This window comes from Penicillium angulare (genome assembly GCF_028827245.1).
Source record: "Penicillium angulare strain IBT 27051 chromosome Unknown utg000004l_segment0_segment0, whole genome shotgun sequence".
In the NCBI taxonomy this organism is placed as follows: Eukaryota; Fungi; Ascomycota; class Eurotiomycetes; order Eurotiales; family Aspergillaceae; genus Penicillium; species Penicillium angulare.
Window position 1 is genome coordinate 1,635,159 of NW_026623163.1, and position 15,125 is coordinate 1,650,283.

The 15,125-nt window shown below is 46.9% G+C and overlaps 6 protein-coding genes across 6 annotated transcripts; 2 read left to right on the plus strand and 4 right to left on the minus strand.

The window, feature by feature from the left end:
* Nucleotides 1-171: 171 nt before the first annotated feature.
* Nucleotides 172-2,206, minus strand: N7478_004546 (uncharacterized protein; the record flags this gene model as incomplete). Its single annotated transcript, XM_056920760.1, has 3 exons — nucleotides 172-832; nucleotides 895-962; nucleotides 1,040-2,206. The coding sequence occupies 3 exons, from the start codon at nucleotides 2,204-2,206 to the stop codon at nucleotides 172-174; spliced, it is 1,896 nt and encodes a 631-aa protein (XP_056778797.1).
* A 524-nt stretch (nucleotides 2,207-2,730) lies between these two features.
* On the minus strand, nucleotides 2,731-4,094 carry N7478_004547 (uncharacterized protein; the record flags this gene model as incomplete). Its single annotated transcript, XM_056920761.1, has 2 exons — nucleotides 2,731-3,638; nucleotides 3,695-4,094. 2 exons carry the CDS (start codon nucleotides 4,092-4,094, stop codon nucleotides 2,731-2,733), a joined length of 1,308 nt encoding a protein of 435 aa, XP_056778798.1.
* A 677-nt stretch (nucleotides 4,095-4,771) lies between these two features.
* Nucleotides 4,772-5,798, minus strand: N7478_004548 (GILT family protein; the record flags this gene model as incomplete). Its single annotated transcript, XM_056920762.1, has 2 exons — nucleotides 4,772-5,294; nucleotides 5,371-5,798. 2 exons carry the CDS (start codon nucleotides 5,796-5,798, stop codon nucleotides 4,772-4,774), a joined length of 951 nt encoding a protein of 316 aa, XP_056778799.1.
* Nucleotides 5,799-9,483: 3,685 nt separating this feature from the next.
* Nucleotides 9,484-11,425, plus strand: N7478_004549 (hexokinase family protein; the record flags this gene model as incomplete). Its single annotated transcript, XM_056920763.1, has 2 exons — nucleotides 9,484-10,121; nucleotides 10,201-11,425. 2 exons carry the CDS (start codon nucleotides 9,484-9,486, stop codon nucleotides 11,423-11,425), a joined length of 1,863 nt encoding a protein of 620 aa, XP_056778800.1.
* An 831-nt stretch (nucleotides 11,426-12,256) lies between these two features.
* On the minus strand, nucleotides 12,257-12,683 carry N7478_004550 (uncharacterized protein; the record flags this gene model as incomplete). The annotated part of the gene is made up of 2 exons (XM_056920764.1): nucleotides 12,257-12,492; nucleotides 12,566-12,683. 2 exons carry the CDS (start codon nucleotides 12,681-12,683, stop codon nucleotides 12,257-12,259), a joined length of 354 nt encoding a protein of 117 aa, XP_056778801.1.
* A 227-nt stretch (nucleotides 12,684-12,910) lies between these two features.
* On the plus strand, nucleotides 12,911-15,092 carry N7478_004551 (transcription initiation factor IIA subunit gamma; the record flags this gene model as incomplete). The annotated part of the gene is made up of 6 exons (XM_056920765.1): nucleotides 12,911-12,954; nucleotides 13,018-13,165; nucleotides 13,297-13,407; nucleotides 13,743-13,980; nucleotides 14,041-14,086; nucleotides 14,156-15,092. The coding sequence occupies 6 exons, from the start codon at nucleotides 12,911-12,913 to the stop codon at nucleotides 15,090-15,092; spliced, it is 1,524 nt and encodes a 507-aa protein (XP_056778802.1).
* Nucleotides 15,093-15,125: the final 33 nt, after the last annotated feature.

Sequence of the window (15,125 nt, forward strand, 5' to 3'; positions counted from 1 at the left end):
TTCTTCGGTTCCATAATTGCACATGCTAAAAAGCCCGGAAGTTAAAATGCAAATGCAAGAACCTTGACTATGAGCAGCCAATCAACCAAAGATTATTGCAGAAGCCTCCCGCAATAAGTCATGTTTTTGATCAAGAGCTGTATAGATAAAAAAAAGTGTATGTCCATCCTATCAAATGATGTATACAAGTTTTTGATCCCCAGTATGACCTTCTAAATCTTCTCTACGCCCACCACCCATAAGCTCGTCTCTTTCCTCTCCATCTCCATCTCCATCTCCATCTGCACTACCACCAAGATGCCCAGCATCAAACAAAGCATCTCCATCACCAGCAGCGCGATTGGCTCTCTGCAATAGTATTCTCAGAGCAAAAGCCAGGATAGCAACCAGTACCATAAAGAATGAACAACTCGCCATACCACGTACATACCATGGCCCGTCACTCTCAGGATATAATCTCGTCCCTAAAAGCGGTCCACACTGCCCAATGATATTTAGGATAACAATGCTGGCGCCTTTACCCTCCTTCTCTACCCGGTTGTCCATCGACCATGTGACGATCAGTGTGATAGCTGAAAAGAAGCCTGATATGGCAGGGTAGACGCAGATGTAACGGATGAATGTATGCAAGCTTGGCGAAAGGTGGTCATGGAAGTACCCTGTTGCTGCGATGGCCAAGTATGCAGCGGAGGAAGTAAGGGCGTGAGCTATTAGGTATGGGCTGCGGCTGCGGCTGCGATCGGATACCCATGCTGTGATTAGAACGACAACGAAGGCGACGAGGTATGGTGGGGCGGAGAGGGCTTGGGCTTGAAGAGAAGAGAAACCCATGCTATATAAGGTGGTTAGGGTCGACCAATTTCTGGATTAGAACTAAAGTGCAGGGGGACTTACTCTTTGATGATAGTTGGGAGAAAGACTGGCATCGAGCTGAATGCAACATTGCAGCTGAAATACATAACCTGGAATGAAGAGCATGAGTTAGAAATGCCCGTTGTATGCAGCAACGCATAGTCCATCAGATAGCTTATTCACTTACAGCTGCCATGTACGCTTTGGGGTCAGACGCTGTCTTAACAATCTCCCTCCAGTTGAAACCTTTCTCCTGGGACTGGTCGTGGTTTGACCTGTTCGTCTGCTCGAGCCTCTTCCGAGCCACGACCCGTTGTCGGCGGGTAAGGAATCGCGCACGACCAGGAGAGTCGGGGATAAGGACCCAGGCAAAAACAGCAACGATCACACTCGGGAAACCTTCAACCAAGAAGAGGGTCCGCCATGGGGAAATCGGGCCGTTGCTACTGAGCTTAACGATTACCCAGGCGAGACTGCTAGCAAAGGTTGTCGCTAGTGGAGCCGCTGAAATGAAAAGCCCGTTTCTGAAAGCAAGCTCGTGGCGCTGGTAGAATAATGATAGATAAAATGGTACTCCTGGGCCAAATGCTGCTTCTGTGATACCTAGTAAGACACGGAGGACAACCAGTCCCTCGAAGGAAGTTGCAAGACACTGGAATGATGCTACCAGGCCCCATCCACAGACACAGATTGAAATGTAGATATGCGGCGGCACAACGCGATACATCAACGTCATCCACTCAAAAAGAATGTATGTAATATAGAACGATGTAAGTAGCCATTCATATTGTGAAGATGAAAGGTTTAGATCCTCTTCCAGCCCGGCGATCTTGGCATTCCCGATATCTGGATCGATAATTAGTATATAAAGCATGGGTATATTGGGGAAAAATATGTCGCATGAAATGTAGGAAGGAAATGGAAACATACTCGACCGGTCCAAAAAAGCCAGTAAATACAACAACGCGAGAAAAGGGACGAGTCTCCTATCAAAGATCCTGACAACCTCCTTCTCTTCCTCGGCCGTGTATTTCGGTCCCTTTTTCGACCTGAAACCCGACCCAGACGCCTTTCCACGCTTTATCCGCTGATCATCGCCCGATTCAAGCTCATTTTCATCCTCGATATCTGAAATGGGTCCCTCAACAGAGTTCCCTGAGTCTCCAAAGTCGGTCTGTACACGCAAAGTCCCGCCAATCGAGTATTTAGAGGCGTGTTTCTTATGACTGGAGGTCGAATAGTCGTCTTCTTCGGAGCCATTGGAGACAGGTGTGTATCGGGGGTTCGAGGACGAGCCGGACTCGGAGGATGCGTTCCCCGCAGCGGACAAGGATGGGGGGAGATAAACAGTCATGGCGACCACGGTGGCGGGTTGGCATTCGACAAAGCTCACTGGGCCTTCTGGTGTGATACCAGCTCCATTTGAGTTAGGGGCTTGGTATGCGCTTATGCCGAAATGCCTCTACTAGGAGCTTGCAGGTGATCTGATTCTTGAGATTTGGGATGATTAGGTAAGGGGGCTTGCACGTGGATAACGATAGGGGTTCGCGATTCGGATAAAATATGAGCCCTGCCGAACTATATCACAGAGGCATACAGCACAGACAGAAACTATTAATGTTGGTGAATATTTTAACTTGTTTTTAAAAATTAGCTGCAAGATTCTCTTGATGAATATCTTGAAAGATGCAAGATATTTCGATGAACATGTCATGATACAATCGTACAGGTCCCATAATCTTTTCCCTTGCGTTTTTGCTGTCTTGTTATTATTTGGTCATCTCTTTCACTTTCTCACTTGGAAATAATCCAACTCCCCAGAAATTCCTTGTAGTCTGAGAATCACTCTTGAACATGGAAAACAAACAAAAACGGATCTCAGTTTGGGCGGTAGGAATCGTATTTCTCCGAGCGGTCCCGTCTGCTTCGTCCCCCGTGAGTAGTCATTCTGCGTTTAGGAGAACGGTGACCGTAGTAAGCGTCACGATCATTAGCATCGTTGGAGTATTCCGGCTTGATATGTTCCATCTGCTGGATACGATCACCACGTCTAGTACGACTGTCATATCTGATATGATGTCCGTAACTGTTATGATGTCCATTTCTGAAACGATTCTCATCCCTGGGAAGGTTCTCGTCTCTGGGAAGGTTCTCGTCTCTGGGCAGGTTCTCGTCTCTGGGCAGGTTCTCGTCTCTGGGCAGGCTCTCGTCCTGGTTGCGATTCTCATCTTTGAATCGGCTCTCATTCTGGAAACGGTAATCATCTCTAACACGGTTATTTCCTCTAACACGGCTCCGTTCTCTGGAACGATGCCGCTCATCAAAGACACGTTTGCGACCCCCATTAAGCCACTCTGCATGTTCCTTGCTGAAGTCCCGGACCTTTCTAATCTCCTCATACAGCTCAGTGTGTGGCAACCCCTTCTCATCTGCAACACGAATGAGGTTCTCAGCGGTATCACGTAAGAAACGGACGTTGGAGAACTTGTCAGTCGATTTATCCGAGATACCTGACTTGTTGGCGTCTGCAATGTAGTAATCCACAAGAGCCTGGTGGTAGACTTTGTTCAGCTTGACCAGCGGACTTTCTTGCTCGTAAGACCCTCTCGCATTTTGAGATTCGATGGTGTTCGTGTTGGATTGGCGGGGTGAAGATCTTGGTTCATTGCCGTTTGCAGGAGAGAAACCATCTGTAGTGGTAGAGGATGAACCAAGCTGGTCACTTTGAGACCAAGAATAGGAACCAGACATCACATGAGCCACGCTATTTGGAGGGGTCTCGATGGCTGTTGCATTGTCAGCGCACAGGAGCGTGTTGAGTGATTTGTCCCTTGAGACTCACCATCATCCCAAGCCTTTCCGGCTGCTAAACTGGCATTGAGTATCTTGAGTCTCTCGGCGTAATTGGCCATCTTCATTCCAGGTAAGTACTCGATGATGTACAGACTGAACAGCTCTAGGTTATCGAAGGAATCATTCTTTAGGTAGAGAGCAATGAGGAGTGAGTCGGGATAAATGGCATCGGGCTCAGTACGGTCATTAGATAGAGTCACTTGGCGTTGGATCATGTTCATCAGTGTCTTTTGGGAAGCTGGGTCCTTCAAGAGCTCACGGATTGAGTTGGTGGGACCAAATTGCACACTGGCATCAAGGAAGAATTCCTCGGTCGTATTTTTCCTCGACATTTGCTCACGTTCAATACGCTCTTCACTCAAGGGGGTAGAGCCGTCAGGGGTTGCCATGCTTTATGGTCGCGATATTTTGATAGAGGTGGTCTTTGGGGGAGCGCTGAGAGAGACGCAGCTCAGGCAATGGGAGCCGGGACGCGTGTGTTGGGATGTGGTTCTATCGTGGCTTGGTAAGATCGCCGAGGGTGAGGTCGCCAATATGATTAGTAGAAGAAGCCGACAGCAATGTATGAGTTAGGGACACAAAGAGAAAATCGTATTGGAGAGGGGAAGGGTTGTGGATGGAGCAAGAGTTGAGTTTTGGGTTTGGAGAAGTGAAGTGAGAGCTCGAAAGGAGCCTCAATACAGCAGGAGGGTTATCGGTTCAACTGTGGAGGAATCGCTCCCAGAATTCACCAACAGGCAGGCCCTGTAGCGCTACATGAGCACGTTTCATTTAGACGCGTCTGCAAACACCAAATAGAACTCCTGTTAAAACCTTTGGTCCCAACATGTTTTGCGGGGAATATTCAAGTTCAAATAGGAAGATCCAATAATTTTTAAACCACTTTCCAAGGTTTCCAATATTGTTCCAGGGTTAACTTAGTTAGTAAACGATGTGTATGTCGTATGGACCCAAGGGTATTGTTTCTGAATGTGAGATACAAATTCCTCGTATTGGATAATTTAGCAATGATAGATTATTAACTGTATATACGGTCTGATAGGATATCGTTTATACCCCGCTGTCTTCAGTTTCTTTCATCCCAAAGTCTGTTGATCTCATCAATCAAGACCTGAGGCTTACTACCTTCGCCGTCCTGGACACAATTCTTCCAACCACCGTCATGAACACACCAGACAGCATCGTCCACACGCACAGTACAGCTAGTATGCACACCAAGTTCTTCGCCACGTAGAGCATTCTCTCGTAGAAGAGCTATACCACTCAATGGGGGATATGACCCAGAGGAGCCACCATCAGGATCGTCACTCTGTTGACTAGCACATCGATTCAAAGCGTCAAAGTCGATTCCATGCTCCAGTGCACAATGTATAACAAGGTCGCGGTCTGGAATCAGAGGGTAATCATCTATAAGACAGTTCGCAAATCCCAATGAACGAATGATCGGTGTTCGGGGGTATGTACTGGGGAGGAGCGATTCATTTTCTGTTGGAGGGAAAGGCAAGTTGGCAGCGCAGAGCATGAGCATATTGCCGATACATTCAGTAGGTCCATGCATACACTCGATATCGGAGGACTCTTTCGATACGCTATTCATGACATGGAGGTGTTAGATTAGTCAAGTTCTCAGCCGAGGATCAAGATTTGTTCAGTATTTCTACTCACGTCGCAATAAAAGACAGTTGGAAGTCAACCTTGTCACTGATTTTCTCCATAGCGGGAAGAACCAACTTGTGCAAGCAGGCCTGGGCATCTGGACACTTGCTCATGATATGGGCTTCGAGTGGAACCTTCGTTTGCTCATCGAAGGCGTTCATATTGAACTGTGCACCGTTTTCGTATATTTGGGTATATGTCTCCTCTGTATCTTCCATCGCGAGTTCAGTATCATGTTGGCCATGGCTGCAGGGGCTTGATCTCCATTCTGTTGTTGGTAGAATGCGAATCACGTAATAATAACAGCCCAGGAAACAAAAAACAAGAAAGAGACGTCGCAAGAAAGTTGGTGTATCGGGGCGCTCTCGTCGAGTTGTGGATTCTGATTCTTTGGGAGGTATCTGGGTCTCCCCAGTGTGGATAGGTAATTTCTCCATGTTGTATGGGACTAGGGATGAGGAGCTCAAACTGACGTCGATGTTGATCCTGATAAGGGGAACCCGCTGATTTCTGAGTGGAGTCGATTCTGAGGCACGGGACCCATTACGTAAGATCTTCAATGGAGTCAACTGGTACTTACTAGAGGTCGTTGACCATTTCAATCTATTCAAGATGAGCGTGATCTGGATTTTGTTTGTAGGTAATACTAGTATTGTAGAGCTGCAGAGGTATTATCTCTGGTGGAAAGTATTTATGATTATTTGTATGTTGTTCTCATTGCTGGGAGTTCGCATACCACATGCATGATTTCCCTACTGCCTCTGCCCCACAGATATTTCGAGTCATTCGACCAACGTTTTTTTTTCAAATACTACCTTCATAGTGATATTTCCATTGAGAAAATCCGATTTCAAACCAGGCCAAGGGAAATTCGAGGCTCTTTGAATACTACAGTACGTACGTCAAGTTAAGGTATAGTATAGTATATGTGTGCCTACAATAGTGTCCGCATGGGCATATAATAGTAGTAGAATTTATTTCTTTATGCTCCGAGTCATCTATACTACATTCAAATATTCAATGTTTTCGCGGGTATTAGCTTTGGTCAGCGTCCAATTTCATCATGACACATAAATTCAAGCAAATGAGACTGAATCGTGCTGGGACATAGCTTGTGGGTCTAGCGAGTCATAAGTTGAATATGATATTGAGTAATGAAGATGTCCATTTCGGCACAAGTTGCTACACAATTCTTTGGCCATCCATATACATCTGCCCAGGTGCGTTCCGGACATCTTCCGTAGAGACTTAGGTATGAAAATGTCCAATGTCTCCACATTCGCCTTTTCTTTATAAAGGGAGCTAAGAAGAGAGTACGTCATGTTAGTTTAGGGCGATGCGGTGAAGTCTGAAACATCGCAACGAACCCAAAAGCGGCTTAGACTAGGTTATACGATTTGATCTTCGGATCAGTCTCCAGATACAGTCAAGTGCCTAGTATGCGTAAGGCAGCCTAAAGGAAGCTAAAAGACGGCTAGATTCGATCCATTTAGACCAAGTCTAATGCGGTTTTTCTTCCCGATACCCTATCAGATACACTATAAATGGACAACCATGACACGGTAGGCAGGATTGTACTCCACCGTTTCATCGCTAGTGTTTCTGTCGTGTGTGATCCAGCATGCAGTTATGATGCAATCTGAGAATGGAACTACTAAAGACCGGATTAAATACTTTTGATGCTACATAAATACTGGATAATAATGAACTTGTGCGGTGACCAGGGCTATCAAGCCATGCAAGCACGCGACTCCTATGATTTCCTCATACGGACTGCGCTAAGAGGAAAGAAAAGAAGTAAAACCGAACAAGGCTCCTCCTACGCGGCAAAAAGGGCTTGATTCGGGAGTCCAATACTCTAAATGTGCCCCCAGCTCCGATCTCGGAGACGCATCAGCCGGGCGTCAATGCCCAAGTTGTGTATTTGCTTTTCCTTTTTAAAGTTCAGGCGTGAAGGGTATCAAGGTTTTTGATCCATGGGATCGCTCAAATTACTAACCTGTACCTAAGTTTCCGCCCCTAGGTTCATGCTGACAGCCCGGGGCTTGAGTTCAGGGACAATGTATGTGCGGCTCTCTAGTTATTGATGTATGCACGAATACAAAGGCGGCCCTTCCGCTCGCATTGATGACCAGGAGCAAGTCATCTGTTCCAAAGAAGTTCCGCCCCATGTTTCAAACTGAGGCGGGACCGCATCATTGGAAGGGTAGACATCTAGTGGCTGAGTCTGAGCGATCGAGGCCCTAGAACGGTACATAGTGGATTTTACCCTGTCGACCACGTTGTTTGCCAACACGGTTATTTCCGAGGCGGAGACCATTTTGCGTAAAATGACGAGTATAGAAAGATCTTATAGGGCATCGGCGATTGACGATAATCAGCTTGCTACTTTACCTAGCCTGGCACTTTTTTTCTTTTTTCTTTTACTGTGATTCGGCCCCACTATTGTTCTCGCATGGCGTTGGGTTGTTCGTTTTTTTTTCTTGGCCGTGCGTTTCCCCAAATTCCCCGAGGCTCGTGTACTTCGTCTATTTGGGAGCCAAGAATCACGGAGTTATTGCGAAAGAAACAAAGATGTGCAAAAATGGGGAAGGGCAAAAGGTATGGGGAGTTGTAGCCGAGATCTCTAACCGAGCTGGAGAAAGCCCACCTGTAGAGGCGTCAGATGGCCAGTTAGTAGGGTTACATAGTTCCCGTTTATAGCACAAGGGGGGGTTGTATGTGGGCTGGAAGCAGAAGCGGAACATTCGAACATTTCCGACCGCGATCGTCATCTAGTTTCCGACTTGTAAGTTGTTGGGCGTAAAGCGATTCTGCTTCCTGCGAGTCGATCACTAACGATGGGGAATGAATGGAGGGGGTAACGGACAGGACTTATAGAGTTTCAACCGCCAGCGTCGAGTAAGATCCAATCGACGATAACTACCGGAGTTGTCCACGCCCCCGAAAAAAGAACAGCGTCGCATCGCCTCGTGTCCTCCGATGGTCGCATCTCCAATAGCTTGCCTCATCAATAAATCATAGTATTTTCCTTTTTCTTTTTCTTCTTTTCCCCTCATTTATATCAACCTTGGAAGCCCGTTTCGCTCCCGGGTTTTTGAGGAGGGATCATTCTTGTACTATCTGGATGTGCCTTTATACATACAAGAACGAATCCATCTATTGATATTACCACGCAGGGACCCCATGCTTTGGAGGCTCCACTTCTCGTTGATTTCTCGGCAAAACAGATCCCATCCGAACCATAAAATCCTGATCTGATTTTATTTTATTTTTCTATTTTTTCTTCTCTCGAATTAAGAAGAAACGATAAGTGTGGATAGTCAAGGGGGTGGGAGTATAATATAGTTGTCTGCCTCAGGCATACACGAGGGATAGTTACGATCTCCATATATATAAGGTAGGCTCATCTCCCCCTGGTAGATCCCTGGTCGCCAAAAGGGCACAACAACAACAAAATCTTCTGTTTTTTTTTCTTCTTCTATTTTCTTCTTATATAAGAAAAAAGAATTATTATATTAATATATATACCCACTCTTTCCCCCCTTCCCTTTGTTCTTTATCGCACATACCAAGATCCCCTTCTGAGTACGTAAAACATGACAGCTGAAGATCATAGTTTCCCGTTTACTGGCATGATCGTCATGACCTGTTTTTTTCCCTCATCCCTCCCCGCAGTACCAAAACCTTTCTCCCCAGCAGCTGCAGACCGCGTCACCACAATGCGCTCTTAACCCTTGGTTATCTTACTAACAGTCCTGACTAGTTGAGCCTTATTTTTTAGCCTCCCCCAAGCCCCGTTGCTCGAGACCCATGCCGTCCTTTCTGCCTGTACCTGCTTCGCATTCCTGAGACCCCAACGTCACGATTAAGAACGGAGCGGGTACTGTGACAGAAAGGCACGGTCTGTTCTTTCTCTGTTGTTATTTTCCAAGCTTGTTTGGATTCCGGGTTTCCCCCTCCAAGGATACAGTCTGAAAAAGCTACAAATCCGGGCTGGACGCTAATCGCTCTACTGGTGCTTATTGTTCATCCTCCCTGGGAGGAAATTGAAATCAGCAAGGGATAAATAAAAGAACGAGCATCTTTGTGAGAAAGCTGAGGGAAAAAAAGGATTTCATAATGGCATCCGTCAATTCAATATCCTCCGAGAAGGACAATGACGAGGACCGTGACATCATGCATGACGATGTAGTTGACGACGAGGAACATGAGGACTTCGTTTCAGAATTGGATCCCTCCCAACAAGAAGATCTCGCACATCATCAACGACTAGATGAATTCCTTCAACCCTTGTGTTTGGACGAGGCTGTCTTGTACAGGTTGGCGCGTCGCTTTTCTGCCACATACCGCCATTTGGCCTTGACTTCAGATCAGCAATTCCTCCCGACTCCGGTGACTCAACTCCCCACAGGAGAAGAGACAGGACGGTATTTGGCCATCGATGTCGGTGGAAGTAATTTGCGCGTTGCATTTATTGAGTTATTGGGTGAGGTTGAGGACTCCGATGTTCGGTCCGCGGATGCTTCGGAGAGGTCCCGCGATACCATTCGCAAGGCTCAGCGCCAGCGTGTGAAAAGAACGCTTGAGCGGGCTTGGCCAATCCAAGAACATTTGAAAATGGACAAGGCTGAGGATCTATTTGCTTGGATCGGCGACTGTATTGCGGAAGTTGTGGCGGAGAGTCTCACTTCGGATGCGACCAGGAAAGACATCCCTGCGGAATTAGATATGGGCATCACTTTCAGTTTCCCGATAATGTGCGTCATCTACAACTGAACTTGTTGATAGAGTTACGCAAAATCAAATTTGCATTACTTATACTGATTTTCTACATAGGCAAGAATCACTGGCGGAGGCAACATTAATGCCTATGGGTAAGGGTTTCGCTATTACTTCCAACCTCAACTTGCGCAACATACTTCTGAATGGATATGAGAAACACACAAGACGACCAGATGATGAAGAGGAACCTTCTTCCAAACGCCGGAAGTTGTTTGCCTTGCCGAAATTGAAGATTCAAGCTATTACAAACGATACAGTTGCGACGCTGGCTTCGCTCGCATACGCAGTCAAGTCTTTACCGAACAGTCGAGTTGCTATGGGTATCATTGTGGGCACAGGTTGCAACGCAACAATTCCAATGAAACTCGAGGAACTACACGAATCGAAGGCCAAGAGCGTCAACTCGATGGAACCAGGAGCCAAGGAGACCATTGTCAACACCGAGTGGACAATTTCTGGTGCAGCACCACCACTTCGCGATCTCGATATCACAACTCAGTGGGATATTGAATTGGATAGGGCTTGTGCGCGTCCTGGGTTCCAACCATTTGAATATATGACTGGAGGTAGATACATCGGCGAACTAATTCGTTTGATATTGTTCGACTACCTCACAAACGTTGCAGGGCTGTCGAAACGAATCCTGCCCGCCAATCTTATTCAAGAATACGCTCTTACAACAACCTATATATCCGACTACGTGGCACGAGCTCGATCCGATCAAGACCTCGCAAAGGAGCTGAATCAATCTCTTCCTCCCCCAGAGAGCAGTGACTGGCGCTGGGATGCCCGTACAGCCGGTGCGTTCCGCCGAATTGCTCGCACCGTTCAAAGGCGATCTGCCGGTTTGATCGCCGCTGCTGTAATTGGGTTACTGGCCTGTTGCCGCGAAATCGAGCTGAAGGAAGATAGCAACGTCAATACCCCAGAAAATGCAGCCTCTCCACAAAGCAATGGTGAAATATCCCACGACCATGCTGCAGTCTCTGCCGTAAATATCAATCCTACTTCCCTTAACAGTGTCCATGGACATGTTGTCCCTGTCCTCCAACCAACACCAGCCGATTGGCAATCTGGCCCGGAAGAGCTGGTTGTAGCCTACACGGGCGGTATCATCCAACACTACCCGCAGTTCAAGGAGATGTGCCAGCAACACATTGATCGCCTGATTATGCGGACTGGTCCGCAACAGGGAGGCAAGTCTGTCTTTTTACGAGAGGCTTCGGATGGCGGCGTTATTGGCGCTGGTGTTCTTGTCGGTATGGTTGTTAGCAAATGAATGTGTTACGAGTGATGCAAGATTGGGTTTTATGGGGTGTGGAGCTTTTTTTAACATGAGAAAAGAGCAAGGATTGGTTGAACATTCTGGTTTTTTATTATTTGATGGGATTGGGATTGATCACATAGAAATGGATGATATCTTGTTATCTTTCTGGGAAGTGTCTCAAATTATGCTTATTCTTTGGCTTGAGGGTTGAGTTCCCAAAAGGAGCTGTAAGTTCTTTCGCTTCGCTTTCCCAAATCGAACCAGAGACTAGGGCAGAAGTCGTACTTTGTGAAACATGCTATGGCCTTGGAAGCATTCGATATATCACATACGTGATAGCAGTCGCAATTATATGATGATTGATAAATCAGATGGCGAGCCAAGACTCGGTAACTGACTACAGATCCAAGCCCATGGAATATGTAAGTTACCCGCCATCTAAACCACATAACACGATAACGCAGATTAAGATGCTCATGCTGATTGCGCGGCTCCCCATAAGCAGCGCACGGAGGAATGTTGGGCATATCGAGCATGTTTCGAAATGACGCAAGCATCTCGAATCCAAGATATCTCTGAGCTTTTGCCTCGATACTTCGAAAGTACCAGTAAAGCCCGGTGACCATGCCATCTATTTCCCAATCCCCGTCTTTTAGTACTGGAAAGCCTGCGCGGAGTTCGATGTTGATTTGGCAGCTTTTCCTTGGCAAAAAAAGGCCAAGACTGTACTTCCTGGATTTCCTTGTCAATGGGTATGCTGATATGTCAAATATTAAATTCTTTTTGCCTCTCTGAGCTCATCCAAGGCTCAAGCTCTCGGAGCGATGAATCATGAATGATCGCTCATATCAAACGAAACATGTTGTTGCGTACGCTGCGCTTCATAGTATTCGGTTTTCCATCCTCGTATTCTATCCCTGCAGTTCCTCCATCGCCAGACATTTGTTCCAAGCGTTCACGAAGCTCGGCGTCCGCTTGCAGTACGGGCTTGGCTTTCTTTTGCTCGAGGGGTTTAGTAGAGGGCGAAGATGGCTCATCTTTTGTGTTTGAAGATCTGTCAGGGCATTTTGGCGTGACGTCTGTAAGAACAGTTAATGAATAAAGATCTTATTTCAGATCGTTGTAGTACATTTGGGTGGGTTAAGCGCGTACTTTCATTAGAGCCCGATAACCGCGATGAGGATAGGGAGAATGGACGAGTGAGTCTGGTTCGAAGTAGAAACGTTGACCCTGGCGTCCTAAGCATCAGAATCGACGGAATGATTGCCATATTGACCAAAACTCCGTGGTTCAGTGAAAAAGTTGAAGTTTCTTTAAAGGATTGTCGATCTGAAGCTCTAAGAACTAGCCTGACGTAAACGCGCGATAAGAGCCGAACTAATCATGTGATATCACGTGGAGCGCTATCCCCGCGATTCATCGGCTCAAGGCAACTTAGCACTTGACACCCTCCGTCATCATCATATTCTCCTCCAGGCAGCATCTATCACCGTGAAGATGGCTACCCAGCAATCTTACTACGAGTTGTACCGCGGGAGCAGGTATGGAGGCCGCTGAAAGTTGCGTAGGAGCTGTTGAGCTAGGGCTGACTGAGATCTAACTAGCCTTGGCTTGTCCTTGACCGATACTCTTGATGATTTGATCAACGAAGGCCGCATCGAGCCTCAGTTGGCCATGAAGATCCTCTCAACTTTTGACAAGATCGTTACTGAGGTTCTGGCCGATAAGGTTCGGGCTAGACTCACTTTCAAGGTAACTTTCACCTTCATCCAGCAGTGCTTTGGGATGTCATACAAGGATGCAAGAGAGAACTTTCCTCAATAGGGAGAGAGGCTCTATTATCGTTACCGAATTTTGGCTAATTTTTTCTCCCTTCCCTGTAGGGCCACCTCGACACCTACCGATTCTGCGACGAAGTGTGGACCTTCTTGATCAAAGATGTCTCATTCAAACTGGACAACCAGACGACAGTTACAGCGGACAAAGTGAAGATCGTGAGCTGCAATAGCAAGCGACCGGGAGAAGTTTAAGTCTGAAATCTGGCTATAGGCGAGGAACTACAGGCGTTTGCATGGATTGATCGTATTGGCGTTTGACTGGCTTGTCCTTCTGGGTTTCGTTTCATGGCGTTCAAAGAGCATTTGATCCTTTTTTTCTTTACCTCTATGTGAAATACACAAAACAAATTGCCTAGAGTACAGTCGATACCCAATAAACTTAAGGCTTTCAGCCTTTCAGTCTTGTTCTTGTTGCCTATGTAAGCAGTTGTATGACTTCTTGAGCCTCCTTCCTTAAGAGCCGCATGGCAGGTGACCTCATCTCTTATCAGTGCAGATCATCAAAACTTCCCATTTTGCATCCCCGCAACACGTCAGGCCTTCCGACCTCAATATACATTCGCTTCGATATAATGCCTCGCACATTACCCTGGCTCCTGGACGACAATAATAATGGACGCATCAAACTAGAATCGATGCCCCGAAAGCGCGTCAAGCGAGAGACTGAGACCGATGCCGATCTGACACCTAAACCACCTACTTCGCCGAAGCGAGACTTCTTTAGATCCTGTAAGGATGCATTCATGTACTCTTACAGGCTACGACAGCTAATTAAATATTCATTCTCAGCCCAAACACCACCCACATCGCCTGCGCGCCCTTGTCCAACCGAAGAGTACGTCCGAGCCCAATGCATACCCTCCTATCCGATGCCGAATCGATGAAGCTAACAAGCACTTGGAAGATTCATAAGAGAGGGCCTAGATAAAGATGACGCCTGGGTGATGGTCGAAGACGAATTTTACGCAATCGCACAAAAATTCACACAGCATTTACACTACGCTGAATATGTTCGCCGAAAGAAAGAAGCAAAGGCTCAAAGCGCATCTGCGATCGCAGACCTAGAAAGACCAACGGACGGTCAGACACATATATCGAAATCGCTTCAGCTCAAGAAGGACGCAGAGTTATTAGCAGCGCGACAGAAAGAAGGCTTAGCGCAGCTGGAAGCATCGGGCGATATCAACAGGGAGGAACCGGACGAAGAGGATGATGCTTGGGCCGGTACACATCTGCATGGGTTAATGACGAGTCCGCGTAAAGTGAGATCGCTTGTTGGGGTGCAGGGTGTCAAGTCTTCCACGAAAGCTGCTGCGGGGTTTGGGCAGGCGTCTAGTTCTAGTACAGATCGAAGAGGACTGGTAAGTACTTCTCGAATGAGGTCGCCTACACTTGCTTCGTCTAGAGCGGCGCAATCGCATGTTGTTGATGTTGGCATAGAGACAGCGTCGGAGGAGGACGATGATCTTGATGGCGAGGCTCATACAACGCCGAGACAGTTGATTACGCGTTTGGACAGCTCGCGACGTGGGATCCCCGAAGGACCGAATCAGCACTTGAAGTCACGAAAAAGCGATACATCTAATACAGGTACTTTAAAGCAAAATTCTACGTCGCAGCCGAGCAAACAACCTGCTGGCGGGTTCAAGTCAAGAGTACAGATGTTATTCGATGACCTTGATGAGCTACCAGAGTCATCCAAGCCTAATTCATCTATCTCTGGTATCAAAAAAGATACCAGTTCTGGGACACAGACACCTAATAAATCCAACAGTGACAACAGTGACAACAATCTGGAGTCCAAACCTCGCTATAAAGACGTCCCGACCTTCTTGAAGTGATCTTGAAATCCAGCAATTCTGACCATTTTTCAT